This window comes from Salvelinus sp. IW2-2015, unplaced genomic scaffold (assembly GCF_002910315.2).
Source record: "Salvelinus sp. IW2-2015 unplaced genomic scaffold, ASM291031v2 Un_scaffold1321, whole genome shotgun sequence".
Classification (NCBI taxonomy): domain Eukaryota; kingdom Metazoa; phylum Chordata; class Actinopteri; order Salmoniformes; family Salmonidae; genus Salvelinus; species Salvelinus sp. IW2-2015.
The window spans coordinates 225721-249109 of record NW_019942840.1 but is presented as its reverse complement, the minus strand read 5'-3'; the positions used below and the strand labels follow the sequence as shown (position 1 = coordinate 249109).

The window sequence follows — 23389 nt, the reverse complement described above, 5'->3', positions numbered from 1 at the left end:
GTCAGGGAATGGGTGGACTCTGCTTTAGACCCCTGTCTGTCAGGGAATGGGTGGACTCTGCTTTAGACCCCTGTCTGTCAGGGAATGGGTGGGCTCTGCTTTAGACACCTGTCTGTCAGGGAATGGGTGGACTCTGCTTTAGACCCTGTCTGTCAGGGAATGGGTGAGCTCTGCTTTAGACCCCTGTCTGTCAGGGAATGGGTGGACTCTGCTTTAGACCCTGTCTGTCAGGGAATGGGTGGACTCTGCTTTGACCCCAGTCTGTCAGGGAATGGGTGAGCTCTGCTTTAGACCCGTCTGTCAGGGAATGGGTGGACTCTGCTTTAGACCCCAGTCTGTCAGGGAATGGGTGGACTCTGCTTTAGACCCCTGGTCTGTCAGGGAATGGGTGGACTCTGCTTTAGACCCCAGTCTGTCAGGGAATGGGGGGGCTCTGCTTTAGACCCCTGTCTGTCAGGGAATGGGTGGACTCTGCTTTAGACCCTGTCTGTCAGGGAATGGGTGGACTCTGCTTTAGACCCCTGTCTGTCAGGGAATGGGTGGACTCTGCTTTAGACCCCTGTCTGTCAGGGAATGGGTGGACTCTGCTTTAGACCCCTGTCTGTCAGGGAATGGGTTGGACTCCGCTTTAGACCCCTGTCTGTCAGGGAATGGGTGGACTCTGCTTTAGACCCCTGTCTGTCAGGGAATGGGTGGACTCTGCTTTAGACGCCTGTCTGTCAGGATGGTGGGCTCTGCTTTAGACCCAGTCTGTCAGGGAATGGGTGACTCTGCTTTAGACCCAGTCTGTCAGGGAATGGGTGGACTCTGCTTTAGACCCCTGTCTGTCAGGGAATGGGTGGCTCTGCTTTAGACCCCAGTCTGTCAGGAATGGGTGGACTTCTGCTTTAGACCCCTGTCTGTCAGGGAATGGGTGGACTCTGCTTTAGACCCCTGTCTGTTCAGGGAATGGGTGGCTCTCTGTTAGACCCCAGTCTGTCAGGGAATGGGTGGACTCTGCTTTAGACCCCTGTCTGTCAGGGAATGGTGGGCTTGCTTTAGACCCCAGTCTTGTCAGGAATGGGTGGACTCTGCTTTAGACCCCTGTCTGTCAGGGAATGGGTGGGCTCTGCTTTAGACCCCAGTCTGTCAGGGAATGGTGTGACTCTGCTTAGACCCCTGTCTGTCAGGAACTGGTGACTCTGCTTTAGACCAGTCTTCAGGGAATTTAGCCCAAGAGGTTTTGAATGGAGGACTGGCGATAGATTAAGAATTAAGAGATTGGTTGGGTACGCTGATACTAGATCAGTGCTTAAGATTCATCGAGAGGTGAGAAGAGAGAAGAGAGAGGAGAGAGGGATCGAGCGTGAAAGAGAGAAAGAGAGATGGCTTTAGAATAAGGCAGTCTCTGTTCTGTTCAGTCTGTTCAGTCTGTTCTGTATGAGTGCTTTTGACTTGAGATAAATGGAAATAGTTTGCCGTTGTTTTTGCCCTTGTTACATTCTGTAAAGATGGATGATGTGGCAGAGACATTGATGTCAGGCCGTAACAGGTCAGGATGCATATCCACACACACACGCATGCACACACACACACAGAGGAGAAGAGTCATGTGATTAGACTAATAAACAAGAAAATCAAACATCAGTACAGGCCCGGCTAGTCTGTCAGGGAATGGGTGGACTCTGCTTTAGACCCCTGTCTGTCAGGGAATGGGTGGACTCTGCTTTAGACCCCAGTCTGTCAGGGAATTTAGCCCAAGAGGTTTTGAATGGAGGACTGGCGATAGATTAAGAATTAAGAGATTGGGTTGGGGTACGCTGATACTAGATCAGTGCTTAAGATTCATCGAGAGGTGAGAAGAGAGAAGAGAGAGGAGAGAGGGATCGAGCGTGAGAGAGAATGAGAGAGATGGCTTTAGAATAAGGCAGTCTCTGTTCTGTTCAGTCTGTTCAGTCTGTTCTGTATGAGTGCTTTGACTTGAGATAAATGGAAATAGTTTGCCGTTGTTTTGCCCTTGTTACATCTGTAAGATGGATGATGTGGCAGAGACATTGATGTCAGGCCGTAACAGGTCAGGATGCATATCCACACACACACGCATGCACACACACACACAGAGGAAGAAGTCAATGTGATTAGACTACACAGGCCCGGCTACTGGACCACGGATGGCTGGCTACGGCTAAACGGATGAGAGAAGGATGCATTTGACATATCTGGGTTATGAAATCTTCCTCCCATTCTGCCATGCAGATCTCTCAACTGCCTTCCAAGACACGACAGTATTCCCGTAATCTGTGTTGCTCTAACGATCTCAGAGCAGTCGTTATTTAAGTCATGTACAGTACTCTACAGTATGTTGTTTTTTATTGTCTCGGAGTTTGAATTGCGTAACTCTATCTCCTCAGTAGTTCCTGATGAGGAGCGGCACGATGGGGATGAAGATGGGGTGGATCCTGTAGAGGACATCACAGGAATGAGTTAGTCCTATATATTTAAAAAACTAAAAGCATTGTATGTGGGACAAATCATTCACTAAACCCTAAACCTCAACTAAATCTTGTAATAAATCATGTGGAAATTGAGCAAGTTGAGGTGACTAAACTGCTTGGAGTAACCCTGGATTGTAAACTGTCATGGTTAAAACATATTGATAGAACAGTAGCTAAGATGGGGAGAAGTCAGTCCATAATAAAGCGCTGATCTACTTTCTTAACAACACTATCAATAAGGCAGGTCCTACAGGCCCTAGTTTGGTCGACCAGGACTACTGTTCAGTCGTGTGTGCAGGGACTTAGGAAAATTACAATTGGCTCAGAACAGGGCAGCACGGCTGGCCCGTGGATGTACACAGAGAGCAAACATTAATAATATGCATGTCAGTCTCTCCTGGCTCAAAGTGGAGGACAGACTTTATCACTACTTGTATTTGTTAGAGGTATTGACATGTTGAAAACACAGAGCTGTCTGTTCAAACCACTAGCACACAGCTCAGACATCTATGCACAAGACATGACACCACAGGTTTCTTTACAGTCCCAAAGTCCAGAACAGACTATGGGAGGCGCACAGTATTACATGGAGCCATGACTACATGGAACTCTATTCCACATCAAGTAACTAATGCCAGCAGTAGAATCATATTAAAAAAACAGATAAAAATACACCTTATGGAACAGCGGGGACTGTGAAGCAACACAAACATAGGCACAGACACACACATGATAACATACGCACACGTACACATGGATTTTGTGATGAAGATACGTGGTAGTGGAGTAGGGGCCTGAGGGCACACACTTAGTGTGTTGTGAAATCTGCTATGAATGTATTGTAATGTTTTTAAAATGGTATAACTGCCTTAATTTTGCTGGACCCCAGGAAGAGTAGCTGCTGCCTTGGCAGGAACTAATGGGGATCCATAATAAACCCCAGGAAGAGTAGCTGCTGCCTTGGCAGGAACTAATGGGGATCCATAATAAACCCCAGGAAGAGTAGCTGCTGCCTTAGCAGGAACTAATGGGGATCCATAATAAATACAAATACCACCAGGAGTCATTACGACGACAACGTCAAAGCCACTGATTACAGGTAACTGGATCGCACTTAACATCACACAAACACAAATAAGATACTGGACACACAAAGATACGCACGCACACACCCTTAGAAACACACACACACACACACACACTTGAATACATCACAAGCCCTCCAATCACTCCTCGCTTACTTCCCCAATCTAGCTCAACACACTGTCAGTTTGAAGAGCAAAGCAGCCTATTACTGTTACAGTCTGTCAAACTTGCTGTAATCTGTCTGAGAGTCACAGCATCCAGGCAGAAACATTTCCCTCAGCCCTTCCTACAGTCTCTAATTGCCTCCAAAGGGAGGTGACTGTTGGTTGGAACCGTGTTGTTGAACAATTACCAGCCGGAGTCTAGCTAAGGACCTCTCTCCTCTCTCTCTCCCCTCTCTCCTCTCCTCTCTCCCCTCNGTCTGTCAGGGAATGGGTGAGCTCTGCTTTAGACCCCAGTCTGTCAGGGAATGGGTGGACTCTGCTTTAGACCCCAGTCTGTCAGGGAATGTTTGAGCTCTGCTTTAGACCCCAGTCTGTCAGGGAATGGGTGGGCTCTGCTTTAGACCCCAGTCTGTCAGGGCATGGACCTTTAGCCCAAGAGGTTTAGATTGGAGGACTGGCGATAGATTAAGAATTAAGAGTTTGGGTTGTGGTACGCTGATACTAGATAAGTGCTTAAGATGCATCGAAAGGAGAGAAGAGAGAGGAGAGAGGAGAGAGGGAGCGAGCGTGTGAGAGAGAATGAGAGAGATGGCTTTAGAAGAAGGCAGTCTCTGTTCTGTTCAGTCTGTTCAGTCTGTTCTGTATGAGTGCTTTGACTTGAGATAAATGGAAATAGTTTGCCGTTGTTTTGCCCTTGTTACATCTGTAAGATGGATGATGTGGCAGAGACATTGATGTCAGGCCGTAACAGGTCAGGATGCATATCCACACACACACGCATGCACACACACACACAGAGGAAGAAGTCAATGTGATTAGACTACACAGGCCCGGCTACTGGACCACGGATGGCTGGCTACGGCTAAACGGATGAGAGAAGGATGCATTTGACATATCTGGGTTATGAAATCTTCCTCCCATTCTGCCATGCAGATCTCTCAACTGCCTTCCAAGACACGCCAGTTCAGGATTAAACTGTGTCATTTTCTCTCGGCGACCTGGAGATTACAGAGTATTCCCGTAATCTGTGTTGCTCTAACAATCTCAGAGCGGTCGTGATTTAAGTCATGTGCAGTACTGTACCCTACAGTATGTTGTTTTCTATTGTCTCAGAGTTTGAATTGCGTAACTCTATCTCCTCAGTGGTGCCTGATGAGGAGCGGCACGATGGGGATGAAGATGTGGTGTATCCTGTAGAGAGGACACCACAGGAATGAGTTAGTCCTTTATATTTCAAAAACTAAAAGCATTGTATTTGGGACAAATCATTCACTAAACCCTAAACCTCAACTAAATATTGTAATAAATCATGTGGAAATTGAGCAAGTTGAGGTGACTAAACTGCTTGGAGCAATCCTGGATTGTATACTGTCATGGTTAAAACATATTAATACAACAGTAGCTAAGATGGGGAGAAGTCAGTCCATAATAAAGCGCTGCTCTGCTTTGTTAACAACACTATCAAAAAGGCAGGTCCTACAGTCCCTAGTTTGGTCGACCTGGACTACTGTTCAGTCGTGTGGTCAGGTGCCACAGAGGGACTTAGGAAAATTACAATTGGCCCAGAACAGGGCAGCACGTCTGGCCCGTGGATGTACACAGAGAGCAAACATTAATAATATGCATGTCAATCTCTCCTGGCTCAAAGTGGAGGACAGACTTTATCCCTACTTGTATTTGTTAGAGGTATTGACATGTTGAAAACACTGAGCTGTCTGTTCAAACGACTAGCACACAGCTCAGACATCTATGCACAAGACATGACACCACAGGTTTCTTTACAGTCCCCAAGTCCAGAACAGACCATGGGAGGCAGTATTACATGGAGCCATGACTACATGGAACTCTTTTCCACATCAGGTAACTAATGCCAGCAGTAGAATCATATAAAACAAACTGATAAAAATAAATAAAATACACCTTAGTGGAGTAGGGGCCTGAGGGCACACACTTAGTGTGTTGTGAAATCTGCTATGAATGTATTGTAATGTTTTTAAAAGTGTATAACTGCCTTAATTTTGCTGGACCCCAGGAAGAGTAGCTGCTGCCTTGGCAGGAACTACTGGGGATCCATAATAAACCCCAGGAAGAGTAGCTGCTGCCTTGGCAGGAACTACTGGGGATCCATAATAAACCCCAGGAAGAGTAGCTGCTGCCTTGACAGGAACTACTGGGGATCCATAATAAACCCCAGGAAGAGTAGCTGCTGCCTNTCTGCAGTCAGGTGTCAAGGTTTACACTGGGATCCTGGACCAAAGAGTCTTCAACTGGTTCCTTTCCTCCTATTTCCTTCATGACCACTGATGTTCTCATTTATCTATCAGTTGATGTGATGAAAATCAATAAAAGGGGGGAATATTAAGAGTATTAAAGGCCCAGTGCTGTCAAAAACGTGATTTCCCTGTGTTTTATATATACAGGCAACTGTCAAAATAATGGAAACCCTTGAGTAAATGAAGGTTCTGGTGGCTCTGTGGGGTGCATTTTCCTAGCATGGTTTAGGTCCACTCGATCCCTTAGAGGGCAAGGTAAATGTCAATTAATACACAGCCATTCTGAGTGATCACCTTCAACCTATGGTGAATCATGTCTATCCTGATGGGAGTGGAGCCCCCATCCACAGGGCACGAGTGGTCACTGAATGGTTTGATGAACATGAAAACCATGTAAACCATATGCCATGGCTGTCTCAGTCACCAGATCTCAACCAATGGAACATTTATGGGAGATTCTGGAGCGGCACCTGAGACAGTGTTTTCCACCACCATCAACAAAACACAGAATGATGGAATTTCTCGTGGAAGAATGGTGTCTCTCCTATCGAGTTCCAGACACTTGTAGAATCTACGCCAACTTGCCAAGGCACATTGAAGGTGTTCAGGTGCCTCGTGGTGGCCCAACGCCCTATTATGACACTTTATGTTGGTGGTTCCATTATTTTGTCAGTTACCTGTATTTCCACACTATGAGGTTGGAATAATAGTGTGAAATTGTGAAAATGCTGATAATGCCGTATTAACGTAAGAGCTGTTTGACAAGACCGGCTGCGATTTCTGCCTGCTCAGGTGGGATGTAGTTTTGGACTGCCTRGCGACAGGCAATAGTTAACAATCATTTGGGGGTGCTTATATTTGTCCTGTTACACACAAGTGTACAATGGAAATGTGTTTCTTGCATATCCCAACTCTCCCTGAGACACCCACAGAGAGTGGGGTCACGGCCAGGGTCACAGCCAGGGCCCCTGAAGCAATTAGAGTTAAGTATCAAGGGCACAGCGACAGACTTTTCWSCTTTTCGGCTCCGGTACTCGAACCAGCGACCTTCCGGTTACTTGCCCAACACTAACCTTGAGGTTACCTGCCGCCCATAGACCAATAACAAAGAGAGTTTTAAACCTCTCCGCCAATAACAGCTAGTTTTGAGGTTCCATATCCCTCCCATAAAGCTTAGGCCCCTCACTCAGACCACTACCATAGTCCTAGCAAAATTCTTGCTTGAGAAATGTGTCTTTGCTAAGAAGCAATTTGTTTCTTCTTTTTTTACAATTTTAATTGAAAAAAATAACAATAAGGTACTTAATTGTTGCCCAGAAATGATTTGATATTGAGATAAAACAGATGCATTGGGCATTTAAGGCATAACTGCTGAGGTAGGAGACATACATCACTATGGAAACATTAAAAATAGTAAAAGTTCGTCTGACGTAAGTCTGATACTAATCGCTAAACTTCTGTTGAACTATGGGAACCTTACAGTATGTCCGCAACTCTGGTATGTTTCAATTTAAATCAGACGCACAAAAAATACAACACTTTGATCCGAGTTGGATCTACGTCAGGTCATCTTTTTCTGGAATACGTTCTTCTGTCCTGCACCTGATGAGTTRGAATTTCCTTATTTTTCTCTATTTTCTAACCATCTAAAAAAATCTATGCCAAAGCTATTTTAAAGTAGCTTGTTATTGATTATGGTGTCTGCTTCACGTGTTATCCAATGGATAAAACAATGGACATACATACAGAGCGTTGGGATTGAATCCCGGCAGTGACATGACATCCATATATATGACTGACTGTAAACCTGAGGGGGTTTGTCACAAGTGGAATGTAGACTATAACTAGGAACCAACACGCGATGGAACGGACCAGACTTCGCTGTTCCGTCACACGGCAACATTCCAACGGGGGCGGGTATCCATGCCGGTGGACTGACTGACTTGCTGGACGCTCCGATGGGCGATTAATTGACCCGAGCGAGACAGGCAGGAACCCTTGGCTCTAGTCCAGAAACGCCAGTCACGTTTTCCACTGTGCCCGCGGGACAGCTAGGGCATCGTCCAGGAAAGTAAACAAACGGGCGGAACAAGCGACTGGCCTGCCACAACATGACCGCCCTTATCAGTGGCAGTTGCCTCGCCTGGCACTTCCTGTTTGTGTTAAACCCCGCCCACATCTCCCACTGTGCAGGCAGGGTGTCTGGTATGACAATACTACATCATTATTGTTACGACAGTGCTTCTCGTCTCTCCTGTAGTAATAGCCATCTTCAAAAGGAATCTTTTAGTGACAGATAAGCAACATATCAGGCACCACCTCTTATCATATCATTACAATTGAACTACTGTCTGTAGGTGTCATCATCAGGGATGGTTCCAATGAGTTACTGACTCATACAGGTGGCTGAAAAATAGTGGGCTGAACCGACACTAATATTCTATGGGGGTGCCATGTTATTGCTTTTGGGGAGGGGCAGTGATTTGTTATGGGAGTTCCCAGAACCCCTGGCAGCCAGTGTAATTCTAACCCTGGAAGAACAAATATTATGTATTGTTCATTTCACCCTCCAGATTAGTTGAGTAATAATCTGTGTCAGAGCTGTTAGTGTGCTGATTCACCTCAGTGGATTTTAGACGTGTACAAGACTGTTGTAACTGCAGAGTCTGCTATATATTCATCTGAACGGACACTCATTAAATGTGCAACTGTGCAAAACTTAAAGGGAATTTATCAATAGCTATGTTGTGCTAGGGTATACTATATCCTACAGGGGACTAGAGAGTAGAGGTCGACCGATTATGATTTTTCAACGCYGATACYGATACYGGTTATTGGAGGACCAAAAAAAGCCAATACCGATTTATCGGACGATTTTTTTACATTTATTTGTAATAATGACAATCACAACAATACTGAATGAACACTTATTTTAACTTAATATAATACATCAATAAAATCAATTTAGCMTCAAATAAATAATGAAACATGTTCAATTTGGTTTAAATAATGCAAAAACAAAGTGTTGGAGAAGAAAGTAAACGTGCAATATGTGCCATGTAAGAAAGCTAACATTTAAGTTCCTTGCTCAGAACATGAGAACATATGAAAGCTGGTGGTACCTTCTAACATGAGTCTTCAATATTCCCAGGTAAGAAGTTTTAGGTTGTAGTTATTATAGGAATTATAARACTATTTCTCTCTATATGATTTGTATTTCATATACCTTTGACTATTGGATGTTCTTATAGGCACTTTAGTATTGCCAGTGTAACAGTATAGCTTCCGTCCCTCTCCTTGCTCCTACCTGGGCTCGAACCAGGAACACATCGACAACAGCCACCCTCAAAGCAGCGTTACCCATGCAGAGCAAGGGGAAAAACTACTCCAAGTCTCAGAGCGAGTGACGTTTGAAACGCTATTAGCGCGCACCCCGCTAACTAGCTAGCCATTTCACATCGATTACACCAGCCTAATCTCGGGAATTGATAGGCTTGAAGTCATAAACAGCGCAATGCTTGAAGCACAGCGACGAGCTGCTGGCAAAACGCACAAAAGTGCTGTTTGAATGAATGCTTACGAGCCTGCTGGTGCCTACCATCGCTCAGTCAGACTGCTCTATCAAATCATAGACTTAATTATAACAACACACAGAAATACGAGCCTTAGGTCATTAATATGGTCGAATCCGGAAACTATCATCTCGAAAACAAAACATTTATTCTTTCAGTGAAATACGGCACCGTTCCGTATTTTATCTAACGGGTGGCATCCATAAGTCTAAATATTCCTGTTACATTACACGACCTTCAATGTTATGTCATAATTACGTAAAATTCTGGCAAATTAGTTCGCAACGAGCCAGGCGGCCCAAACTGTTGCATATACCCTGACTCTGCGTGCAATGAACGCAAGAGAAGTGACACAATTTCACCTGGTTAATATTGCCTGCTAACCTGGATTTCTTTTAGCTAAATATGCAGGTTTAAATATATATACTTCTGTGTATTGATTTTAAGAAAGGCATTGATGTTTATGGTTAGGTACAGTCGTGCAACGATTGTGCTTTTTTCGCATATGCGATTTTGTTAAATCATCCCCCGTTTGACGAAGTTGGCTGTCTTTGTTAGGAAGAAATAGTCTTCACACAGTTTGCAACGAGCCAGGCGGCCCAAACTGCTACATATACCCTGACTCTGTTGCAAGATCATTTTTCATAGTTAAAAGACATTCATGTTAGCAGGCAATATTAACTAAATATACAGGTTTAAAAATATATACTTGTGTATTGATTTAAAAAAAGGCATTGATGTTTATAGTTAGGTACACGTTGGAGCAACGACAGTCCTTTTTTTTTTTTTTTATGCCACCGCATCGATTATATGCAACGCAGGACACGCTAGATAAACTAGTAATATCATCAACCATGTGTAGTTAACTAGTGATTATGATTGATTGATTATTTTTTATAAGATAAGTTTAATGCTAGCTAGCAACTTACCTTGGCTTCTTACTGCATTCGCGTAACAGGCAGGCTCCTCGTGGAGTGCAATGTAATCAGGTGGTTAGAGCGTTGGACTAGTTAACCGTAAGGTTGCAAGATTGAATCGCCGAGCTGACAAGGTAAAAATCTGTCATTCTGCCCCTGAACAAGGCAGTTAACCCACCGTTCCTAGGCCGTCATTGAAAATAAGAATGTGTTCTTAACTGACTTGCCTAATTAAATAAAGGTGTAAAAAAAAAAATACAGATTTCCGATTGTTATGAAAACTTGAAATCGGCCATTCTGATTAATCGGTCGACCTCTACTAGAGAGAGATAGAGAAACATCATGGAACGATGCACGGTGGAACTGCTTTAACCACTTTTCATTTCTGCCCATTAAAGATTCAGCGCACCTAATTAAAAAACCCTGCATCAGGGAAAAACAAAGCCTCTTTAAACATTGTCAGTAAGTATTTCACCGCATTAGCGCCATGATTAAAGCCACGGTCGCCCGTCTCGTAACCGTCTGTCAGAGGTAAAATAGAAATGGTGATGTCGTGCCGCGAGACAAATCGCTCACTCAGGTTCATATTTCCCAGAGCTTGACGGTTTCGTCATCAACTCACACTGCATCTCGGGAGTTGGTGGCTGAGCACGGAATGAAGACTAAACGAGTGCCAAAAGAAGACAATCAGTACTCTGCAGAACAGTGCTGAGGTTTATGTTAAAGCCCCTCTTTAAAAGGATCAGCCACTCGAGTCAGTCTTTGATAGAAATGTTCAGGAGTCAGTGTTGTGGGTTGGCCTTCCTGATTAGAGTGGAGAGGTTTCTTTGGTCGGCTAATGAGAGGGACCAGCGAGGCTGATGGGAGGTGGAGAATACAGTCTTAATGACAACCTTTCTACAACACACCATGTTAACAGGAAGCACTCTTGCATTAAACTGAGAGAAAAAGGCACTGGGTTTTGTGTTTCAGCATCCACAATATGGTTGCAGGGCCACATGCATGCACACCATACCCAAAGCTGTTCACATTAGAGCTCAATTGAGCCAGTGTTTGCCAGGCAATGTATTTAGACAGGGAGAGAGTGAGAGAGAGAGAAGGGGTAAGGCAGGAGGAAGAGACACACACAAAGATGGGGTAGAGGTTATGAGAGGAAGAGAGAGACAAAAAGATGGGGTAGAGGTTATGAAAGGAAGAGAGACAAAAAGATGGGGGGGAGGTTATGAAAGGAAGAGAGAGACACACAAAAATATGGGGTAGTTATGAGAGGAAGAGAGAGACACACAAAAAGATGGGGTAGTTATGAGAGGAAGAGAGAGACACATAAAAAGATGGGGTAGTTATGAGAGGAAGAGAGAGACACACAAAAATATGGGGTAGTTATGAGAGGAAGAGAGAGACACACAAAAATATGGGGTAGTTATGAGAGGAAGAGAGAGACACACAAAGATGGGGTANTTTCAGAAGAACATCCCAGGTAGAGAGGAAGTAGAAACATCTGGTGGTTGGTCAGTAATGATTCATCATGTGTTAATTAAGAAGTTCATTTGAAATCCACTTCTCCGCAGCAGATGTAACCCACATTACTGCCCAGAAATAGCAGATCTATTCAGCCGAATAGTAAAAATAGACTAGTTAAATGTGCTACTGCAGATGACGTGTCACCACAGAGGCTTGTGTGTGTGAGAGAGAGAATTTGCTGCCTCCCTATCATGCAAATCAAATATCCTAACAATGATCAAATTAGTCCATAACATGTTCCTATGTAGGACTGTAGCAGGCCAGGGTCTGTTGATGTAAAGGAGTTTTGGGAWCATATCAGATCTTTCCACTCAACCCATTTTGCCACAAAATAYAATTCTCTCCTCTTCAATGTGCATGACAGCTCCTCCAACACTCGTTCMGGCTGAATTGCCTTTCTGAGGACAGTGAAATTGAAAGTGAAGGAAAACAGATGAAAGCTAAATGAAGCCTTGGATTTTCCTGACGCGGGGGACAACAGGAGACCAATTAGAAAGATGGAGGGGAGGATGTCGGTGGGAGTTGAGTTCTGCAGTCAGGTGTCAAGGTTTACACTGGGATCCTGGACCAAAGAGTCTTCAACTGGTTCCTTTCCTCCTATTTCCTTCATGACCACTGATGTTCTTATTTACCTATCAGTTGATGTGATGAAAATCAATAAAAGGGGGGAATATTAAGAGTATTAAAGGCCCAGTGCTGTCATAACGTGATTTCCCTGTGTTTTATATATACAGGTAACTGTCAAAATAATGGAAACCCTTGAGTAAATGAAGGTTCTGGTGGCTCTGTGGGGTGCATTTTCCTAGCATGGTTTAGGTCCACTCGATCCCTTAGAGGGCAAGGTAAATGTCAATTAATACACAGCCATTCTGAGTGATCACCTTCAACCTATGGTGAATCATGTCTATCCTGATGGGAGTGGAGCCCCCATCCACAGGGCACGAGTGGTCACTGAATGGTTTGATGAACATGAAAACCATGTAAACCATATGCCATGGCTGTCTCAGTCACCAGATCTCAACCAATGGAACATTTATGGGAGATTCTGGAGCGGCACCTGAGACAGTGTTTTCCACCACCATCAACAAAACACAGAATGATGGAATTTCTCGTGGAAGAATGGTGTCTCTCCTATCGAGTTCCAGACACTTGTAGAATCTACGCCAACTTGCCAAGGCACATTGAAGGTGTTCAGGTGCCTCGTGGTGGCCCAACGCCCTATTATGACACTTTATGTTGGTGGTTCCATTATTTTGTCAGTTACCTGTATTTCCACACTATGAGGTTGGAATAATAGTGTGAAATTGTGAAAATGCTGATAATGCCGTATTAACGTAAGAGCTTTGTTTGACAAGACCGGCTGCGATTTCTGCCTGCTCAGTTGGGATGTAGTTTTGGACTGCCTGGCGACAGGCAATAGTTAATAATCATTTGGGGGTGCTTATATTTGTCCTGTTACACACAAGTGTACAATGGAAATGTGTTTCTTGCATATCCCAACTCTCCCTGAGACACCCACAGAGAGTGGGGTCACGGCCAGGGCCCCTGAAGCAATTAGTACCTTGCTCAAGGGCACAGCGACAGACTTTTCTCCTTGTCGGCTCTGTTACTGGCCCAACACTAACCTTGAGGCTATCTGCCGACCATAGACCAATAACAAAGAGAGTTTTAAACCTCTCTGCCAATAACAGCTAGTTTTGAGGTTCCATATCCCTCCCATAAAGCTTAGGCCCCTCACTCAGACCACTACTATAGTCCTAGCAAAATTCTTGCTTGAGAAATATGTATTTTCTAAGAAGCAATTTGTTTCTTTTTTTTTTAACAATTTTTATTGAAAAAAATAACAATAAGGTACTTAATTGTTGCCCAGAAATGATTTGATATTGAGATAAAAACAGATGCATTGGGCATTTAAGGCATAACTGCTGAGGTAGGAGACATACATCACCATGGAAACATTAAAATAGTAAAAGTTTGTCTGACGTAAGTCTGATACTAATCGCTCAACTTCTATTGAACTATGGGAACCTTACAGTATGTTCGCAACTCTGGTATGTTTCAATGGCGATTTAATCAGACGCACAAAAAATACAACACTTTGATCCGGGTTGGATCATCGTCAGGTCATCTTTTTCTTGAATACGTTCCTTCTGTCCTGCACCTGATGAGTTGGAATTTCCTTATTTTTCTCTATTTTCTAATGATCTATAAAAATCTCTGCCCAAGCTATTGTAAAGTAGCTTGTTATTTATGATGGTGTCTACATACATACATACATACATACATAAATACATACATACATACATACATACATACATACATACATACATACATACATACATACATACATACATACATACATACATACATACATACATTGGCATTGAATCGGGGGCAGTGACATGACATCCATATATGTTACTGACTGTAAACCTGAGGGGTTTGTCACAAGTGGAATGTAGACTATAACTAGGAACCAACACGCGATGGAACGGACCGGACTTCGCTGTCCTCGTCACACGGCCACATTCCAACGGGGGCGGGTATCCAGGCCGGCGGACTGGCTGACTTGCTGGACGCTCCGATGGGCGATTATTTGACCCGAGCGAGACAGGCAGGAACCCTTGGCTCTAGTCCAGAAACGCCAGTCACGTTTTCCACGGGGCAGCTACGGCATCGCCTAGGAAAGTAAACAAACGGGCGGAACAAGCGACTGGCCTGTCACAACATGACCGCACTTATCAGTGGCAGTTGCCTCGCCTGGCGCTTCCTGTTTGTGCTTTACCCCGCCCACATCTCCCACACTGTGCAGGCGGGTGTCTGGTATGACAATATTACATCATTATTGTTACGACACTGCTTCTCGTCTCTCCTGTAGTAATAGCCATCTTCAAAAGGAATATTTTAGTGACAGATAAGCAACATATCAGACAGATAAGCAACATATCAGGCACCACCTCTTATCATAACATTATTACAATTGAACTACTGTCTGTAGGTGTCATCATCAGGGATGGTTCCAATGAGTTACTGACTCATACAGGTGGCTGAAAAATAGTGGGCTGAACCAACACTAATATTCTATGGGGGTGCCATGTTATTGCTTTTGGGGAGGGGCAGTGATTTGTTATGGGAGTGCCCAGAACCCCTGGCAGCCAGTGTAATTCTAACCCTGGCAGAACAAATACAATGTATTGTTCAGTTCACCCTCCAGATTAGTTGAGTAATAAGCTGTGTCAGAGCTGTTAGTGTGCTGATTCACCTCAGTGGATTTTAGACGTGTACAAGACTGTTGTAACTGCAGAGTCTGCTATATATTCAGCTGAACGGACACTCATTAAATGTGCAACTGTGCAAAACTTAAAGGGAATTTATCAATAGCCATGTTGTGCTAGGGTATACTATATCCTACAGAGGGCTAGAGAGAGATAGAGAAACATCATGGAACGATGCACGGTGGAACCGCTTTAACCGCTTTTCATTTCTGCCCATTAAAGATTCAGCGGGCCTAATTAAAAAACACTGCATCAGGGAAAAACAAAGCCTCTTAAAACATTGTCAGTCAGTATTTCACCGCATTGGCGCCATGATTAAAGCCACGGTCGCCCGTCTCGTAACTGTCTGTCAGAGGTAAAATATAAATGGTGATGTCGTGCCGCGAGACAAATCGCTCACTCAGGTTCATATTTCCCAGAGCTTGACGGTTTCGTCATCAACTCGCACCGAATCTCGGGAGTCGGTGGCTGAGCACGGAATGAAGACTAAACGAGTGCCAAAAGAAAACAATCAGTACTCTGCAGAACAGCGCCGAGGTTTATGTTAAAGCCCCTCTTTAAAAGGATCAGCCACTCGAGTCAGTCTTTGATAGAAATGTTCAGGAGTCAGTGTTGTGGATTGGCCTTCCTGATTAGAGTGGAGAGGTTTCTTTGGTCGGCTAATGAGAGGGACCAGCGAGGCTGATGGGAAGTGGAGAATACAGTCTTAATGACAACCTTTCTACAACACACCATGTTAACAGGAAGCACTCTTGCATTAAACTGAGAGAAAAAGGCACTGGGTTTTGTGTTTCAGCATCCACAATATGGTTGCAGGGCCACATGCACGCACACCATACCCAAAGCTATTCACATTAGAGCTCAAATGAGCCAGCGTTTGCCAGGCAATGGATTTAGACAGGGAGAGAGTGAGAGAGAGAGAAGTGGCAAGGCAGGAGGAAGAGAGAGACACACAAAAATATGGGGTAGAGGTCATGAGAGGAAGAGAGAGCGTGTGTGTCAGAGAGAGAGAAAAGAAGAGTGGTCTTCGAGGGAGGAAACAGGACCAGTATAAAAGAGACGTCACAAACAAAACAGTCCATTACGGGTCTGGGACTGAGACGGGGTGGGGAAACAGACAGCTACCACACAACACAATCAGAGGAGCTAGGGTCTCATATCACAAGAGAAAAGGGACAACTTAAATGTATAAATACATGACTTAGTTTTGAGGTACAGAAGTTTGTACAGAAATCGAAGTTGCATACCAACATGCAAGCAATGTACCACCCGACACGACGTATTCTCATTTTGACACGTCTTTATCATCCAAACTGCATTTTAGTACCATAAAGACCACATTTTGGGACCATTTGACAAATGCCTGGGTTGTAGAATACAATATTCAAAAGCATCCTTATTTTACTCAAATCCAACCCACACAGTCCACTTCACACCACTATCACAGACAGACGTTTCACAGTCACAAGGTACTCTACATCTATCAGCCTACAAATCATGCAGCTCTGTAACTGCTAGTACCTCCCTGTATACCTGGATATCCTGCTCGTTTGTCCCCGTCTCTGTAGCCCAATAAGGAGCCTGGGGGAGGACGGCTCATAATAATAATGTCTGGAACGGAGCRAACGGAATGATACCATTCCATTGATTCTGCTCCAGCCATTACCMCGAGCCTGTCCTCCCCAATCAAGGTGCCACCAACCTCCTGTAGATTATATCTGATAGGGCTGGGCTTGAATGACTGATGAGGCTGTGTGTCTGTGTCTGGATACAAGATGTAATTCGGCCTGTTTCTCTCTGTTTTCACCTCTTCTATAGGAGGAGTGAGGAGCAGCATGGAAATAAATGGGTACGCACTGGTCTGTTTGATGTCCTAGCTGATCTGTTTTACTGAAGTGGCATTGATTGAGGATAATGCTTTGGCTAATGGCTATTATGGACGTCATGTAAGATGTTGGCTGGCGAAGTCTGTAAAGCTCKCTTTGAAAAGGAAGAGCCTAAAACCGTGCGAGGGAAACCGTCGCTGGTGCCCRTCCGTGATGCAKTTGTTTGTGTGTAATGACTACTAGGTACACATCCAAGTCATCTTCCATGCATTGATCTTACCAGTAGCCTTTATAAACATATACGTTTAACAGTGCAGATGAGTCTTGCAGCCAAGCCAGAGTTCATACATACACGCATGGAMAATTTWAAAAGGGACACTCCCAGTCTGTCCCRAACCAAGCCACAAACAGCCATTTCCTCCCACGGTGCMCTATATAACATTTATAATACAATCATCGTCAGCCATGTTTGTATGGAAACAACAGATGTTCACTGGCTGCTTATGTCATAGAAARAAGGAACCAGCTCTGTGGTCTTCTGGCCCCACTGATCTGCCCTTTTCTCTTCCCMCCTTTCTAGGCCCAGTCCGGTTGGAAGTTGCCTCMTTRCAGCYTCTGCCTTTTATACATGCTTTCGCAGACTTGGCCCTCAGCCCATTGGTGTCTAGGCTCGAATGTTGAGTAAACGTTGTGTATTCTCATGTGTGCCTGTTTAGGATGGACTCTCTTGGGTGTTGCCCTCTGCTGGTAAATTGTATTACTATGCTGTTATCAGAAAACAGCATCCTGAGGACAGATGTGGCTGTGCAGCATTGCGCTGTATAGACGCTGCTGCATATGGTATTGATCTATATTTTGGACGGTCAGATGGCCACAGGTAGATTTCACATGTCAAACCTCATGACAAATTGTTTTTTTAGGAAGCGATCAACATTTTATGGAATCGAAATTGAAATTCGATATTTTCCCATGTTTTTTTCAGGTAATCTTCCTGATCCTGAAGACTGGCTGTCCGACCCAACGGGCAGTGAAGYCACCTACCTCCCAGACTGCAATCAGGAACGTTCGGGAATCTGCAACATCTCCGACACCTGGGCGCCGCCTACCACCTCTGACGTCCTCCCCACTGTCAACACCCCCTCCACCAACCAATCAAATAACCCCTTCCTGATTCTGGCCCGGCCCATGTTCGTATCCCTGCATTCTGATTGGAACAGCGCCATGGCCGCCTGGGGGTTAGCCTGGGATGCACACGTGTACGGTCTGGGCTCCATCTTCGCCATGGTGACCCTGGCCTCGGCACTCAACCTGCTGTGCCTGCCCCTGCGCTGCCCTTCCGGCTGTGGCTACTTCGCCCTGGTCAGCGTCTTCCTCCTGGCTGCAGGGTGTACCAGGGCTTTCTCCCTCCTCTACGATGCCTACGGCCACCAGGACCGGCTGCCCTCCACCGAGGCCTCCCTGCTGCTCTATGAAGCCCCATTCCCCTGCCTGACTGCAGCCTTCGGCCTGGTCTTCCTGCTCCTCTCCATGCGCTCCAGGATGCAGCTATCCTACTCAGCCTTCCAGAGACCCTGTTTCCTGGCCTGTCTGGTGTTGCTGCACTTCGCAGCAGCTTTCGGTCCCRTCGCACTGCTGAGGCTCTACCARAGGAGGGYGCCCTTCTGCCTCTTCATCTCGCTCATCTCCCGGGGAGCGTTTGTGGCGCTGGTTTCTTTTCTATCGGTCGCCTATTTTGTGTTCTTCTGCTACGTACGGGCGGACTCAAAGCACATTTACCACCTGAATAACACYTCGCCCACGCCAGCTGAGCGATACAACCGCTGTCCATTCGCAGAGAGCAGGGACTGGGACCGTGCGGCTGSRACAGTGTGCCTTTCGGCTCTGTTCTGCCTGGCATGCGCCGGGCTGCAGCTGTACGCCATGCTCCACTCKCTGGGGCTCGCCGGAGGAGCAGATGTGTTCCGCCCCTGGCCTTGGTGGACCTTCCAGCTCAGCTGCAGGGTTTGTGAGGCCGGAGTTTGTCTCACCCTAGCCCTGGTGGTGGCCCAGCCAATCTACTGCTCTGACCACCTTCCCCAGCCTGGAAGCTGCTGGACGGAGCTGCTGGCGATCAAGTCGCCCATTATGCCGGGAACCTACCAGTGGACCCTGAGCCAGCAGGAGAAGCTGGCCATCTGCGACATTGGGCACGGGGAGACAGAGTGCCTGCCCCTCTACACRCTGGTGGATGAAAGGCTAGGCAGCAGCTTGAACGGCCTGGACCTCCTGTACCACAGCAACCGGGCCTTGGCTTACAGAGACCTGGACCTGAATTTGGATCTGCCTGGCTCCAGCAAGCCCGAGGACAGGGGTGGTGGAGAGGCGTCCGGGGGTTCCTCCTTCACCAGCGACTCCACGGCTGACCTGCGGCCGCCATCGCCCATCAACCTGCGCCGTAGTATTGACGAGGCACTCTTCAGCGAGGACCTCTTTCCCATAAGCCTCTTCAGACCGTCCATACCCTTTTGCTGCAGTGACCTGTCACTCAACATCCCCTACTCCACGTCCACCCTGCCCAATGGTGGCCAGGTGCTTCGAGAGACCCTCTCAGCCGATCCAGGCCTGTACCGGACGACCTCCTGCGTGGAGATGGTCCCTCCGCCCCCAACCCCTCTACCAAACCAACCTATGGCGGGAGACACCATCCTGGGTGCTCCACCATCTCCCTCCCTGTCCTCCAACTCCAGCTGCTCTTCCCCAGAACGCTGGAGGGGAAGTTCCTCCTCCTGCTCCCTGTACAGACCCTCACTASGGGGGTCCTCTCTGGTCCTCTGTTCCAGCCCAGAGGGGCACGCCCAAYCCCCATCCCTAGGCGKYAGCTCAAGCCGCATTACAGCCTCCAGYCACCAGGGCTCACACATGCAGAGACACTATCGCACACTGGGGTCAGCCTCACAGGAGAGTCTTGACCTAGAGTCTGAAGCGGACCGGTCCGTACAAGAGGAGTTCATCAATGTCTGCAGACAGATTGATGCGATGAGCATCTGCAGTGAGACAATTGACCTGTAGGCAGAGCTCTCAACAGTCAAGGGCTAAAGACTGAGGACTGGACTGAAATAAGGTGTTGTGAAGAAGGATTCAAGATGGCGTCACAATCTGTAAGGAGCAACGAGCTAGGCTTCATTGTCAAGAAAGGTAAAATAGTGCCAAATGTTTGAGTAAATGAACTGAAGGTTTGTTTGAGAATGTTGACAAGAGTCTTTTAAGTGGCACAGAATGCCACATGCCAAGGAGAAATTTGTGACATTTTTTCCCCATTTGCTATTGGATGATGAAGTTTGATACGTTAATAAAAGTTGCGTTTTCCTGTACATTTCAAGAGGGGAACAGGAAAGCAAAATACATTTGTACAAAACGTTTTGCATTCAAATAAATAATACTGTGATTGAAATAAGCACTTAATAAACGACTACTGAAATCTTATTTTAACATTTTAGCATACTCTTATCCAGATTGTGAGTGCATACTTTTTCTTCTTCTCCATACTGGTCCCCCGTGGGAATCAAACCCTGGTGTTGCAAGCACCATGYTCTACCAACTGAGCTACACGGGACTTATAAAACAAATGTACTTYACATTTTCATAGAGTAAGATTGTTATTCAATGCCAAGTTGTTTCAATTCAGTAAAATATATTGTTTGTGAGCCTCTACATCAAGAWTTAGACATGTTAGAGATGTGCTTTAAGATCCATCCAATAAAGGAAAGCTTGATTTGAACTAACAGCAACATTGTAGTGGAGCAGCAGTGAACTATACTGGTAGRATAGCGCCGATACTATTGTGCTTTAACTTCTGACTGACACACAGTACATTTTATATGAGCCGCTTAATATTTTATTAATGTTTAAAAAAACTTTACTCAAAACATGRTTAAATAAAGAGAAATGTCAACATTTAAGTGTGTATGTTTTGTTTTCACCAAGTTTCAGGTCATGTATAACGTATTTTCTATCGTTACATTTGGGGATATTTTTGACAAGGCAATATTATTTTTGCACCAGTTGGCTGTACCTGCCCCAAAACACCAGTATTTTTCCTTCATAGCTTGATCTCCAGCTTTTTAAGGAAGGTAGACAATTTGTATTCAACACTTTTACTTCCATGACTGATCAAAACTCATGACTCTTGTCCCTCTGCAACAGACATATGGTGAGAAATATGTTTGGAACATTGAATCGCATTACATACAGTATCGTTAGAATCGTAATACATATCGTATCAGCACACAAGTATCGTGATAATATATTGCATCCTGAGGTCCCTGGCAATTCCCAGCCTTAATAACAACCCACAAATCAACATATTTTGACTTTTATTTATTTTTACAGCATTAGCAACTGGTTTCTGTTGTAATCCCATTGTAAACAAGGCCTGTTTCATAGTCAGTGGGGATTTTCATAACTAAAAGGTGGGAGACGGCAAACAACCATTTCAAACAGGATACAGGTATATAACTCTCCATACATCTTCATGTACATATTTACTTAATATTCATGTCAGCTGTAAGAGCACTGTTAGTCAAGTGAGGTCCCGGTAGGGCAAAGTACATTAGCACAAAACGGAAAGAAAGTCACTCCTACAGCTTAGAGACATCCTAAAAAAAACATCTGGCAAAAAGGACATCTGTTTACGAAAAACTTTAGAAAAATCTATTCCTACATAAGCTGAATGATATACAGTATCTCAAAACAGTGAGAAAGGGGGTGAGGAGGACGTATAGCGCCATGCACATACAACACAGTTCTTACGGGAATTTAAGACTTTCCGTCGTGTGCGGTCATCATCTACCCCCATTTCAAGGCATATCTCTGGTAATCAGAACAGGTCAAAGCTGCTAGCAATCGGTGCCACAATCTGGGACAGGGGTGGAGCGAGGGACTACACTGCTGGCGATTCATAGCTTTAATTTGGGCTTTAAGTATGAATAACACCAAAGTGTCACAGAGAGCATGTTGATACATTTGGCAGTATGTACGGAATTAGAAAAAAGCGGAATATAAATAGAGCCGTGTTGAGGCTTTAAAAAACTAAAAAGCATGCATATGAAAAGCCTTCATGCTCCTTAGAGCCACTGGGACTTTCTTCAGCAGAGATCGGCATCTACATTCAGCCGCGGGACCATTTCCTGGGTGGATGGGCCGGAACATAATTACAAATCATTTGTAGACTGCAAATTGACCGCAGGAGGCCCAAACAGATATAATATGACTTAAACAATCATTGCAAACCTTGCTTACATTTTGTATACGATCACATCTCTGTATTATCTGTAGGAATACTTGGGAACAGGTTTCCAAAAATAAAATCACTTGGTTCTGATTAACTGGTGTTTTTACACTCTTTTGTTCCAAGCATAATAATTATTTATTTACTGGGGGGGGGGCAAATGAAACCACGTGGGTCAAATTTGGCACGTGGGCTGCCAGTTGGGGAACCCTGGTTTACAGCTTTTAAAATCAAACAATTCTCTCTAAACTCGTTTCATTCCAGTCTAAAAGATGACCGTATTACCCATCGTTGACCGACACTGTGGTTTTAAACACGTTCCTTGATCTATGGCCGATGTCTATCTTTTGGCCCCGACCGTGCGACCGTGCTCTCAACACACTAGAAGCATTGTGATAGGCCACTAGTTTATTGGTTCACGTCGACTAAGGGGGGTATGACTTGGCCACTACAGCGAGGGAACGTCACCTAGTCTATAGTCCCAGCCAATGACTCTGTCGGTTGAATCACAGTCAGAAGTTTAACAGAACAAAATACTTTTCTCAGAGCAGTTAACATCTTTCTGCATAAACAGAGCTAACTACATAGATAAAGGAGGATTGCCACAATACACTTGCACACAGAGTAGCAAGACAAGTGTTTTTCCACATATRTAGTTTSATTGGGATGTTTGTGGCTTCTGATGTGGAGGTGCCGGTACGAGCAGATCCCAAAGAATACAGAGGGGTGACAGCATGGCTCTCTCAGTTTCACCAGGAAGAGGAAGTTGGCACAACAGCACCTTCTTCACTGAGTTTGTCCACACACACACACACACTTCCTTCAACAAGCTCTCACACACACCAAGGGGACCGGTATTCTGGGAGGGGGTTATGGTGAAAACCCTGATGTTCCGCTTCATAAGTGCAAAATCCCATGTTTCCCAGGTGATGGTGTTTGTTTTGCAGGTGTTCCCCCCAGACCTCTCCCGTGGGGTGTGTGGGGTGTCGGCAGGGAGAGTGATGAGGTGGGTGTC

At 45.2% G+C, this 23389-nt stretch overlaps 1 protein-coding gene across 1 annotated transcript; it reads left to right on the top strand.

Annotated features, from left to right (window-relative positions):
• The first annotated feature begins 18068 nt into the window (after positions 1 to 18068).
• prrt4b (proline rich transmembrane protein 4b) lies at positions 18069 to 22351 on the top strand. The gene has a single exon (XM_024137831.2). The coding sequence runs from the start codon at positions 18078 to 18080 to the stop codon at positions 20154 to 20156; it is 2079 nt and encodes a 692-aa protein (XP_023993599.2). The 5' UTR covers positions 18069 to 18077; the 3' UTR covers positions 20157 to 22351.
• Positions 22352 to 23389: the final 1038 nt, after the last annotated feature.